The 12,672-nt window shown below is 48.0% G+C and overlaps 2 protein-coding genes across 6 annotated transcripts in view; both read left to right on the forward strand.

The window, feature by feature from the left end:
- Positions 1–274: 274 nt before the first annotated feature.
- LOC127673090 (paired immunoglobulin-like type 2 receptor beta) lies at positions 275–5,435 on the forward strand. Of its 2 annotated transcripts, XM_052168650.1 has the most exons (5): positions 276–520; positions 833–1,219; positions 2,175–2,310; positions 4,070–4,100; positions 4,611–5,435. In XM_052168650.1, exons 1-4 carry the CDS (start codon positions 433–435, stop codon positions 4,080–4,082), a joined length of 624 nt encoding a protein of 207 aa, XP_052024610.1. In that variant the 5' UTR covers positions 276–432; the 3' UTR covers positions 4,083–4,100; positions 4,611–5,435. The 2 variants fall into 2 exon arrangements, with proteins under 2 accessions (XP_052024609.1, XP_052024610.1); XM_052168649.1 differs by lacking the exons at positions 4,070–4,100; positions 4,611–5,435 and adding an exon at positions 2,477–2,592 and having other exon boundaries at positions 275–520.
- Positions 5,436–9,527: 4,092 nt separating this feature from the next.
- LOC127673091 (paired immunoglobulin-like type 2 receptor beta) overlaps positions 9,528–12,672 on the forward strand; it is a 37,026-nt gene continuing 33,881 nt past the window's right edge. For 3 of the 4 annotated variants that reach the window (XM_052168654.1, XM_052168653.1, XM_052168652.1), the window contains exons 1-3: positions 9,529–9,773; positions 10,086–10,472; positions 11,428–11,563. In XM_052168654.1, the coding sequence (XP_052024614.1) occupies positions 9,686–9,773; positions 10,086–10,472; positions 11,428–11,563 (611 nt within the window). In that variant the 5' untranslated portion in view covers positions 9,529–9,685. Of the gene's footprint in view, positions 9,774–10,085; positions 10,473–11,427; positions 11,564–11,729; positions 11,846–12,672 lie in introns of those variants that run through there. The other variant, XM_052168651.1, reaches the window with a different exon arrangement.

Below are 12,672 nucleotides of genomic sequence, written 5' to 3' on the forward strand. Positions count from 1 at the left end.
CTATCATGGTAGAGATACAATGAGAAAGATTGAGGACAGGGAGGGAAGGAATAGAGGAAATATAGAGAAAAGGAGACAGAGATTACAAGCCCCATGGGGAATGGAAAACGTAGACAAGGCAGAAGGTCAAGGTGGAAAAGAGGAGAACCAGTCATGCCAAGGTCTAGGCCATGTCTCCCAGCCAACAATGGTGGCTGGGCACGAGAGCTCAGTTATGTTGTCAGTGACCACAAGGGCGGATCTTCTGCAACACGGGAAAAGAAGAAGCCAGATCAATAAAGGAAGTTGCTGGCCACCAGGAGGTGGAGATGGAGAGGTCCTGCCCTGACTCAGTCCTCCACATGAGAAGGCCTGAGGATGTGTGTCACTTCATCCTGGTTCTCTCTGGACTCCTGAGCACTGTGGTGTTACTACAGAGTCCTCCCCTTCCTGATGGCTCTGCTGGTCTCACTTCCTGGAGGGACTCTGACCATGGCTCAGATCCTGCTTCTTCTGCTGTCAGCAGCATGTCTACAAACTGGTGAGTGGTGGGGACCTCAGTAGCAGGGACTTAACCACAGGAGGAGACAGTGGAGATCAGCAGAGTGGGTGTCAAGTGGACAGTTATCTGTTAGAAGTACCTGTCAGGCCTCTCTGCCTCAAGAGAGCTCATCCCTCAGAGGGAGCCCAACCCAGCCCTTCTCTTGCTTTCCTGTCCCACCATCAAAGGGACAGTCCTGCCCTGTGTCCAAACCTGCCTGTGGATGAAGGCACAGGGTATACTGGTTTGTCCTTTACATCTATCCAGACACTGCCCCTTGCAGTGCCTTCAGATTCTCCCTGTCCTTCCCAGGGAACTCAATGGGATTCAACATAGAAAATGACTATGGCTTCAACCAACCAGCAAACCTTTCTGGGGTCCAGGGTGGCTCCATCGAGATCCCCTTCTCCTTCTACTTCCCCTGGGAGTTGGCCAAGGATCCGGAGATGAGCATAGCCTGGAGATGGAAGCACTTCCATGGGGAATTCATCTACAACTCCACCCCGCCTTTCATACATGAGCACTTCAAGGACCGACTCATCCTGAACTGGACACAGGGTCAGACATCCGGAGTCCTCAGAATCCTGACCTTGAAGGAGACCGACCAGGCCACATATTTCTGTAAAGTCTGGCTGAGCACAAGAGAAGGTTTGATGAGTTGGCAGTCGATATCTGGGACCCAACTCACCATTGTCCATGGTGAGCCACTGTGACTCAGACTTTGATGCCTGTGGCTTCCTTGTCCCCTACATGTCACCTCAGGCTCCACAACTCTGACCTTCCATTCATATCCCTTTCTCTTAGCTCTGCCACACCTCTGCCAACAGCATCTTTTCCTTGTAGTTTGTGATAAGCTTTTGCTGCCTCCTCTGCTCTTCTCTGCTCTGCACTGAGCTGTTTCGTATGGCTAAAGTGATATATTTTCTATTGTATACATTTATGTATACAGTATGTGGTGAACATATGGGTCTGTTAAGTCGTGGGTGTGTGTGTATGTATGTGTGTGTGTGTGTTTATGCATGAGTGTGTGTGTGTGTGTGTATGTGTGTGTGTACATATTTGTTCATCTATACATGGAGGCCAGAGGCAAGCCTAAAGTATCATCCAGCTTATTTTTTGAGACAGGCTCTTTCATTGACTTCAAGTTCTCCCAGGAAGGCTAGCTAGGTGGGCTGGCCAGTGAGTCCCAGGGACAAGCCCGTCTCCACCTCCTCAGTACTATGATTGCAGCTCACTCAGCTCTGTCTGGTGTTGAACTAGACACATAGACCAGGCTGGCTGTCAGCTCACACAGATCTTCCAGAGCGTATCTCTCGAGCTAGGAGTAAACATTTTGTGAGCTCTTCATATGGATACTAGGGATCAAACTCAGCTTTTAAAATTCAAGCACCAAGCTGCCTATGAATTAATTATTCATATCAGTATGCTACTTATATATAGGTCAAAAATCACTGTATTACTATGGCTCAGATGTCTGTGACCAAATGACAATCTAAAGACATGTACCAAGACATTTGCAGAACATGCATGTGAGCTTGCTCTCCTAGAGGCTCAGCCTGAAGCATTTGTTCCCCTCTCTGTGTGGAAGCTGTTTCCCATCCCACATCCCACAGAAGAGACAAGATGTGACACTCACCCATCTCTCCCACCACAGCTGGCCTGGAGGACACAGGGGGCCAGGGGAATCCTTCCCTGCTCAACCTGGGAGCCATGGTCGCAATGGTCGTAGTCAAGGCTGTGGTCATAATCCCACTCTACGGACTGATGATCTTCCTGTGGTGGAGGCAAAGGTAAGTGGTCCAGGACAGGCCTCACCTGAGCTTCCCACTGGGAGTGTTCTCAGCTGTGGGAGATGGAGAAGGCAGGCCTGTGCAGGGAACAGGAAAGAGAACAGGAGGAGGGAAGCGTGCCTGACCTCCACAAGGACTGAGTCCCTGGAGCCTGCTGTCCTTCCAGACCAGCTGGGAATGAGAGGAGCCAATGCAGATGAACACAGAGCCTGCTCCTCAGGAATCCAAGGAGGCACGCAGGGGCCTCAGGGCTGACTGCTCATTTGGAAAGAGCTATGTCTGCTAAAGAAGGTCTGAGGGCAGACCAGCATTCAGAGACATGTCACAGGAGTAAAGGAGACACCTCTTTGAGTTGGGCATGTGGGATCAAAATGGAAATTAAGAGCAGGTGTGTAATAGACCCACAGATGAAAAGACAGTGTAAAGGGAAAGACCTAAAACCTGACGGAGGTTCAAGATTCAGACACTAAAACCAAACACTGCAGAGCAAGGTTACAAAGAGCCAGTGAGGGGCTCACTTGACATGTTTGCCCCACTAACACTGGGACATGGGCTCCATCCTCAGGAAGCACATAGAGCTGTGAGACACTGGGACAGGCTGACTCACTAGGATCCCTGGGTCACTGTGCTGCCAGCCTTGGCCAGCGTGTGGGGGAAAGCCAAAGACAGAGCTGTCTCAGTAACAATGGTGGAATGCTCCTGAAGAACAACGTCCAAGGTTGTGTTGTCCCATTCACATGTGTGTGCATACATCCAGACACACACCTAGACACACACGCGGCCGGAAATTAAATTTAAAATTAAAGAAATAGTTAAAACTGTAAATATGGTCATAGAATAGAAAATTTTTATACAGTACCTCCTTACAACACACAGACACACACACACACACACACACACACACACGCACGCACACACACACACACGCTTAAAATTCAATGCAATCTCTACTCCATTCTAAATTTAGAGCAGTTTGTAAAGATGTCTGCTCACATTCATAAATATTCTAAGAAACACACCTGGGGACACAGTGAGGGACACCCGAGTCCCAGCACTGGGGAAGGACAGGGAAGAGCTTCAGGAGCTCAAGGCCATCTACAGTTACATAGCAAGCTGAAGGCAAACATGGGCTCCATGAGACCTTGAACACACAACACAAGAGCCCAGTGTAGATGGGGTTCAGAGCAGATTTAAAGCCAGGGAGACTGGAAGATACCAGACAAGGGCAGAGATGAGTAGGTAGTGACATGTATTGGAAAGTCAAGAATGAAGTTGTGAAATGTAGCCCTTGGTTTCAGGAAGGCCCAGGCCTCCCATACAGCCAACAGCAACTAAGAGGTAGAAAAGCAGCAGAAGTCTGACTGGGATTCACACCATGAGCTGAGTCTGGATGGAGCAGCAGCCTGCACTGAGAGGGACAGCCTGACAGCCGGAGTCCAGGGAGGCAAAAGGGAGACATGGGGAGTGCAGAGAAGAGGAAGCAGAGATGTGTCAAGGGACCAGAGCAGGGCAAGGTGGGGAAGGGAGACAGGACATGGGCCAGTACACTAGTAGTCGATCCTCTGACTTGCTGTGTGCTACAGAAGTCAGCTGACTACTGTCCTCAGGTCCTGGTGACACTCAGACATTTCTCTGCTTGGCTGCAGCAGGGCTGTTTGCTGTCCTGAGCCCCTCATGTTGTCTGAACACAGAGAACAGCTGAGAGGCAGGATGGAGAACCAGCATGGCTGACACACTGACACTGTCTCTTCTCCCACAGGCCAGCAGACTAAAGCCTAAACCCCAGCCAGGTGAGTGCCTGTCACCCCAAGGGGCAGCTAAGGGGCTGCTGGGAAATTCATGATGAGAGACATGCAAGAGAGACAGAGAGATGATTCAGTCAAAAAAGCATGGGTTGTGGGTAGGAGGACCTGAGTTTGATGGATCCGGAGTTCACACAGTATAAACCAGGGATGTGTCAGGAATTTTCAATCCCAGACCTGGTCAAGCAAGAGACAGGCAGTCATGGGTTGGCTGTCCACAGTCTACAACAATTGCTGAGTTCCTGGGCAATGAAAGATCGTGTCTTTAAAAATGAGGGGGATTGCTGAAGGTGGCAAATCACAGTCATAACATTTTCTAAATTGATTTGATGTGAACTATTTTAAATCACATATTACTGAACCAAAAGTAGTGTGTGCCAGTGAGAGAGCTCAGTGGGAAATGGAGCCTGCTGCCGAGCCCAGTGGCCTGGGTGTGATTCCCGGGGACCCAAAGGTACAGAGAAAACTGACTCTGGGTAATTGTCCTTTGCCTCTCAGAGTCACCCACAGGCTCCTGTTGAGACATCATCTCTAAGATCCTGGCTAACAGACCTGGCACAGACATCTGCCCTGGCTACCAATGCTTGGCTTGTATGTTCCATGGACTGAGCTTGTCAGTAAGACAAAGTACCAGAGGAAATTGGGCATCATAATATGCCTGTCATCCCAACTATTGACAGGTAGTGATGGGAAGATTATCAGTTGAGCACTGGTTCTCAACCTGTGGGTCACCACCTCTTTAACTGTATCAAGTCTCAGTCACAGGAGTGGCACGTCAGATATTCTGCATATCAAATGTTTATATTACTATCATTACATTAGAAAAATCAGTCAGGAAACAGCAATGAAATACTTTTATGTTTAGAATCACCTTAACATGAGGAAAGGTTGTCACAGCCTTTGGAAGCATGAGAACTACTGAATTGGAAGCTACTCTGGGCACCTCTTGAGTTTATGCCAGCCTAGGTTACATGAGACTTTGTCTTTCTTTCTTTTTTTATTTTATTTTATTTTTGGTTTTTCGAGACAGGGTTTCTCTGTGTAGCCCCAGCTGTCCTGGAACTCACTCTGTAGACCAGGCTGGCCTCGAACTCAGAAATCTGCCTGCCTCTGCCTTCCAAGTTCTGGGATTAAAGGTGTGCACCACCACTGCCCAGCAAGACTTTATCTTTCAATCAACAGCACAGCTAGCCAAAACTGCAAACAGTGCAGAGGTCAAGGTGAATGATCCTGTGTTAGTTCCCTTTCAGCAGGAGTCAGAGTCTTGAAGGTGATACCAGTTCCCTCTTAAGATTTTCATAAAATAAATTGTGTCTATCAATACTTTGGGTTTTTTGCTCATTGTTTTCTCTGTTTTGTTTTTGAGAAACGGGTCTCTCTATGATGTAGATCTGACAGTCCTGGAACTTGCTTTGACCAAGGCAGGCTACAAATTCAGACATGCCCCTGCTGCTGCATCCTACAGAATGGGATGAAGTTCTGCACCACCACGTCTGGCTTATCAACAGTGTTTGACTTTTGGTTTGGGTGTTTTTGTGTTGTCTTGTTTTGCTTTGCTTTGCTTTGCTTTGCTTTTTAAGCTACATACATAACACTGAGGAGGGAAGGGCGAGTTTCTCTGTTTCAGTGACCACAAATCGATGACACATATATACATGTCTCTAGCCTTGGATATCAGCAGAAGTTGACAGACCTCATACCAGAGGGAACTGAGCTGATCCCAATTCCATATTCGTGGCCTTCGGGACTCAGTGTAGAGTCTCTTCCTGGTGAATCCCCTGGACAGGAATGCAGGCAACTGCTCATGCTGAGGCTGGACAGTGCAAGGGGGAGATGGAGATGATGATGTCCTGGAGGAGAAACAGGAGGTCAGATGGCAGCAGGGTGACTGTTCATTGTAAAGCTGCAGCTACAGCCTGAGCGGTCTGTCTACACCACCAGCTGCCATCCTTCCACCACACTCTCTAGAATCTCCTCCACTGTACTCAGGACCCAGTCTGGGTAGGGTACTTAGGGGTTCCATCTGCAGTCTGTGTGTTGCTACTAGGGAAGAGAAACCAAGGAGCATGTGGGTAGGTGCTGTGACAAGAATGGAGAAGAGAGGGATACTTGCCATCCATGAGGTCATCTGCTTGTTCAGGGCCCACAGAGCCAGCAGTATGTCTTATCTGAGGGATGTTTCTGGAATGGGAGGGTTCAGAAAGAAATAGGAAGCTTGAGCCTGCTCTCTCCTTCTCTCTCACCACTGTTATAGTATAATACAGCTGGGTATAAAATCAGAGAGTCTGAATGCTGTGGACACTGTCATGAACTAGAGTCTGAAGATTCACTGAGCCTGGCCTGAGGGAGGCCATGTTTACTTAGGATGAAGACTGGGTAAAGTTGTGGTAGCTGAACATATGTCAGAGACGCCTTGAATGGTTTCTCTCTCATCCCCCTCTTCCTTCCCTCATTTCCCTCTCCCCTCCACCTATACTTACACCTCCCCCCTTTGTGTGTATGTGTGTATGTGTATGTATGTGCTTGAAAGTACATATGTTTGCAAGTACATGTGTGTGCAAGCAAGTGTGTGCTCATATGTGTGGAATCCAGAGGACAACCTCAGGCATTATAACTCAGGCATCATCCTTGGGTTTCTTTGCTTGGTTTCTTCGTATTTTGATATGTTGTTTTTGTTATTGTGATTTGCTTTTTTATTTTTTATTGTTTGTTGTTAGTTTCTTTGTATGTTTTGTTGGGTTTTTCTTTTTTAGACAAATATTTACTGTGTACTTCTTGCTTCCCAGAAACTAGATATATAGACCAGGCTAGCTTCAAAGTGATAGAGATCCATTTGTCTCATCTCTGCCTCTGCCTCTGAAAAAGCTAGAAATAAAGGAATAGAGGAGCAAGCCTGCTTTGGGCTTTATTTTTTTAAATTGCTCTTACGTAGTTATATTGTGGTAGGCAGGGTGCACATGTACTATTACCTAAGGCACAGCTGTGTTCTCACACTGCACTCTGACAACCTGTATGATCCCAGGGTGTGCAGAAGCTCCTAATGTACACAGCAAAATTCCAGGTTGTTCTTTTACAGAAAGTGCGCCTGCCCTGGGAAAGCATCATGGTTGCAGGGCACAGTCACTGGAATTGGAGAGGCAGGATGACACTCCAAGAGACTGATGACAGCATCCTGGGCAGTACCACTCCCCACAGCAGGGTCCCCATGGGGATTCAACAAAGTCCAAAAATGTGAACAGAGATTCTTGGGATTCAGGAGCCAGTAGATGGCAGTAGTGGAACAGGGCATTAGGAGCAGCTGGACTCCTGCAGAACCTACCAGAGCCTGTTGAGTAAAACTGCTAGCTAGGGTTTAACACATGACATAGGGCAGACTTGTCAGGTCCAGCCCCTTCCTGGGTGAATTAACAAGCATGTGACCTTTACCCAGACATCCCAGAGAATAAGGTAAATGCAGATGAAATCTGGAGGTGAGGATTCATGACTTAGAGGGCATTTTTGAAGACCTCATGGCTGCTATAGATGTGGTTCATCTGGTGCAGTGCTTAATTGCCTGGGATGCACAGAACCAAAGGCTTGATGTCCAATAGGAGATAAAGACACATGATGGTGCACATCTGTAATCCCAGTTCATAAGAGGAGCAAACAAGTGGATCTGGAGTCCTTCATGGTCATCTTTGGCTACATAATACTTTCAAGGACCAGCTTCTGCTGCTTGGAATACAATTTAAACACACACACAAAGTTCCATAGTGCTGCCAATGTCCTGTTTGATCTTCCATCTAGGCCAATTTATCTCAATGGCTTTTGCCTCAATGTCTTCAGGGGGACTCTGGACACTGAAATCTGTCTGTGTGCAGCAGGCAGTGAGGTCATGGGAGGTTGTGTTTGGCTCAGGAAAAGATCTTAAGCCTGCAGAAACCATGAGGAAGGCAGAGAAGGAGATATAGGCGGGGGCAGGCTTCATAGTCAAATGCAGGGAATCGTGGACAAGGTGATCAATGCCAGGCAAGCTAAGGAAACGAGAAGATGCCTCTGTACATGTCACTCAGGAAGAATGATGCCACTTCCTCTGATACAATCATGTCTTCCTGCCTTTCAGGAAGCTGATGGCACTATGTGGGAAGGGTAGGAAGTGCTCTTTAGAACCAGCACTGAAGCCACCACAGCCTCTGCCCCAACCTCTCATGTCTCCAACCAAGTCATAGGCAAGCTGTGTCCACTGTCAGACATGACCTATGTCTTATGTCATGAGTGACACATGGCTGCTTTGAACCTTCATTGACCACATGTTCCAAAGGAGTTTCTGGTGTGACCACAACTAGAGGGAGTCATTCAAGGGATTTATGAAAAGAGCCTCCTCAGTGACTGAGCTGAGGAGACAGATGGAAGTCTCTATGTGAAAAGTAAGACTCCAAGAACTCAATGTGACTAAAGTCCACTTAATCAGTCCTGTGGCTGTCATGTGACATGTGCCAGGGCTTCTCTGATTTTTAGCATCCTCTTTTGATTGAGTGTTATGGTGGTGGGGAAGGCAGAAAGGATTCTTTAGAAACTGGAGTAGCACAAGGCGTGGTGGCGCATGCCTGTAATCCCAGCACTTGGGAGGCAGAGGCAGGCAGATTTCTGAGTTCGAGGCCAGCCTGGTCTACAGAGTGAGTTCTAGGACATCCAGGGCTATACAGAGAAACCCTGTCTTGAAATACCAGAAAGAAAGAAAGAAAGAAAGAAAGAAAGAAAGAAAGAAAGAAAGAAAGAAAGAAAGAAAGAAAGAAAGAAAGAAAGAAAGAAAGGAAGAAAGAAAGAAAGAAAGAAGAGAAAAAAGAAACTGGAATAGCTTTAGAGTCACTGTCCAAGAAGCCAAGGGAAGTTGGAGACTGTGCTACAAGGAGTATGCCAAGGCAGAGAGAGTCTACAGGCCTTGATTCTGCCAGAGCACTGTGAAGGCTCCCTAAAAGATCAGAAAATGACAAAGAGAAGATGGGGGCAGGGAGGGAGAAGGAGGAGCAGGGTAAGGGGGTCACTGTGCTAGGGCTGGGGATTGAATGGGTTTCCTCATCACCATCTTCCTCATTGTGTCTGAACTGGTTCAGAGACTGACAACTACATTGCATGAGATTATTAGAGAGAGACCTACACAACTATCATGGTAGAGATACAATGAGAAAGATTGAGGACAGGGAGGGAAGGAATAGAGGAAATATAGAGAAAAGGAGACAGAGATTACAAGCCCCATGGGGAATGGAAAACGTAGACAAGGCAGAAGGTCAAGGTGGAAAAGAGGAGAACCAGTCATGCCAAGGTCTAGGCCATGTCTCCCAGCCAACAATGGTGGCTGGGCACGAGAGCTCAGTTATGTTGTCAGTGACCACAAGGGCGGATCTTCTGCAACACGGGAAAAGAAGAAGCCAGATCAATAAAGGAAGTTGCTGGCCACCAGGAGGTGGAGATGGAGAGGTCCTGCCCTGACTCAGTCCTCCACATGAGAAGGCCTGAGGATGTGTGTCACTTCATCCTGGTTCTCTCTGGACTCCTGAGCACTGTGGTGTTACTACAGAGTCCTCCCCTTCCTGATGGCTCTGCTGGTCTCACTTCCTGGAGGGACTCTGACCATGGCTCAGATCCTGCTTCTTCTGCTGTCAGCAGCATGTCTACAAACTGGTGAGTGGTGGGGACCTCAGTAGCAGGGACTTAACCACAGGAGGAGACAGTGGAGATCAGCAGAGTGGGTGTCAAGTGGACAGTTATCTGTTAGAAGTACCTGTCAGGCCTCTCTGCCTCAAGAGAGCTCATCCCTCAGAGGGAGCCCAACCCAGCCCTTCTCTTGCTTTCCTGTCCCACCATCAAAGGGACAGTCCTGCCCTGTGTCCAAACCTGCCTGTGGATGAAGGCACAGGGTATACTGGTTTGTCCTTTACATCTATCCAGACACTGCCCCTTGCAGTGCCTTCAGATTCTCCCTGTCCTTCCCAGGGAACTCAATGGGATTCAACATAGAAAATGACTATGGCTTCAACCAACCAGCAAACCTTTCTGGGGTCCAGGGTGGCTCCATCGAGATCCCCTTCTCCTTCTACTTCCCCTGGGAGTTGGCCAAGGATCCGGAGATGAGCATAGCCTGGAGATGGAAGCACTTCCATGGGGAATTCATCTACAACTCCACCCCGCCTTTCATACATGAGCACTTCAAGGACCGACTCATCCTGAACTGGACACAGGGTCAGACATCCGGAGTCCTCAGAATCCTGACCTTGAAGGAGACCGACCAGGCCACATATTTCTGTAAAGTCTGGCTGAGCACAAGAGAAGGTTTGATGAGTTGGCAGTCGATATCTGGGACCCAACTCACCATTGTCCATGGTGAGCCACTGTGACTCAGACTTTGATGCCTGTGGCTTCCTTGTCCCCTACATGTCACCTCAGGCTCCACAACTCTGACCTTCCATTCATATCCCTTTCTCTTAGCTCTGCCACACCTCTGCCAACAGCATCTTTTCCTTGTAGTTTGTGATAAGCTTTTGCTGCCTCCTCTGCTCTTCTCTGCTCTGCACTGAGCTGTTTCGTATGGCTAAAGTGATATATTTTCTATTGTATACATTTATGTATACAGTATGTGGTGAACATATGGGTCTGTTAAGTCGTGGGTGTGTGTGTATGTATGTGTGTGTGTGTGTTTATGCATGAGTGTGTGTGTGTGTGTGTATGTGTGTGTGTACATATTTGTTCATCTATACATGGAGGCCAGAGGCAAGCCTAAAGTATCATCCAGCTTATTTTTTGAGACAGGCTCTTTCATTGACTTCAAGTTCTCCCAGGAAGGCTAGCTAGGTGGGCTGGCCAGTGAGTCCCAGGGACAAGCCCGTCTCCACCTCCTCAGTACTATGATTGCAGCTCACTCAGCTCTGTCTGGTGTTGAACTAGACACATAGACCAGGCTGGCTGTCAGCTCACACAGATCTTCCAGAGCGTATCTCTCGAGCTAGGAGTAAACATTTTGTGAGCTCTTCATATGGATACTAGGGATCAAACTCAGCTTTTAAAATTCAAGCACCAAGCTGCCTATGAATTAATTATTCATATCAGTATGCTACTTATATATAGGTCAAAAATCACTGTATTACTATGGCTCAGATGTCTGTGACCAAATGACAATCTAAAGACATGTACCAAGACATTTGCAGAACATGCATGTGAGCTTGCTCTCCTAGAGGCTCAGCCTGAAGCATTTGTTCCCCTCTCTGTGTGGAAGCTGTTTCCCATCCCACATCCCACAGAAGAGACAAGATGTGACACTCACCCATCTCTCCCACCACAGCTGGCCTGGAGGACACAGGGGGCCAGGGGAATCCTTCCCTGCTCAACCTGGGAGCCATGGTCGCAATGGTCGTAGTCAAGGCTGTGGTCATAATCCCACTCTACGGACTGATGATCTTCCTGTGGTGGAGGCAAAGGTAAGTGGTCCAGGACAGGCCTCACCTGAGCTTCCCACTGGGAGTGTTCTCAGCTGTGGGAGATGGAGAAGGCAGGCCTGTGCAGGGAACAGGAAAGAGAACAGGAGGAGGGAAGCGTGCCTGACCTCCACAAGGACTGAGTCCCTGGAGCCTGCTGTCCTTCCAGACCAGCTGGGAATGAGAGGAGCCAATGCAGATGAACACAGAGCCTGCTCCTCAGGAATCCAAGGAGGCACGCAGGGGCCTCAGGGCTGACTGCTCATTTGGAAAGAGCTATGTCTGCTAAAGAAGGTCTGAGGGCAGACCAGCATTCAGAGACATGTCACAGGAGTAAAGGAGACACCTCTTTGAGTTGGGCATGTGGGATCAAAATGGAAATTAAGAGCAGGTGTGTAATAGACCCACAGATGAAAAGACAGTGTAAAGGGAAAGACCTAAAACCTGACGGAGGTTCAAGATTCAGACACTAAAACCAAACACTGCAGAGCAAGGTTACAAAGAGCCAGTGAGGGGCTCACTTGACATGTTTGCCCCACTAACACTGGGACATGGGCTCCATCCTCAGGAAGCACATAGAGCTGTGAGACACTGGGACAGGCTGACTCACTAGGATCCCTGGGTCACTGTGCTGCCAGCCTTGGCCAGCGTGTGGGGGAAAGCCAAAGACAGAGCTGTCTCAGTAACAATGGTGGAATGCTCCTGAAGAACAACGTCCAAGGTTGTGTTGTCCCATTCACATGTGTGTGCATACATCCAGACACACACCTAGACACACACGCGGCCGGAAATTAAATTTAAAATTAAAGAAATAGTTAAAACTGTAAATATGGTCATAGAATAGAAAATTTTTATACAGTACCTCCTTACAACACACAGACACACACACACACACACACACACACACACGCACGCACACACACACACACGCTTAAAATTCAATGCAATCTCTACTCCATTCTAAATTTAGAGCAGTTTGTAAAGATGTCTGCTCACATTCATAAATATTCTAAGAAACACACCTGGGGACACAGTGAGGGACACCCGAGTCCCAGCACTGGGGAAGGACAGGGAAGAGCTTCAGGAGCTCAAGGCCATCTACAGTTACATAG

This window comes from Apodemus sylvaticus, chromosome 22 (assembly GCF_947179515.1).
Source record: "Apodemus sylvaticus chromosome 22, mApoSyl1.1, whole genome shotgun sequence".
In the NCBI taxonomy this organism is placed as follows: Eukaryota; Metazoa; Chordata; class Mammalia; order Rodentia; family Muridae; genus Apodemus; species Apodemus sylvaticus.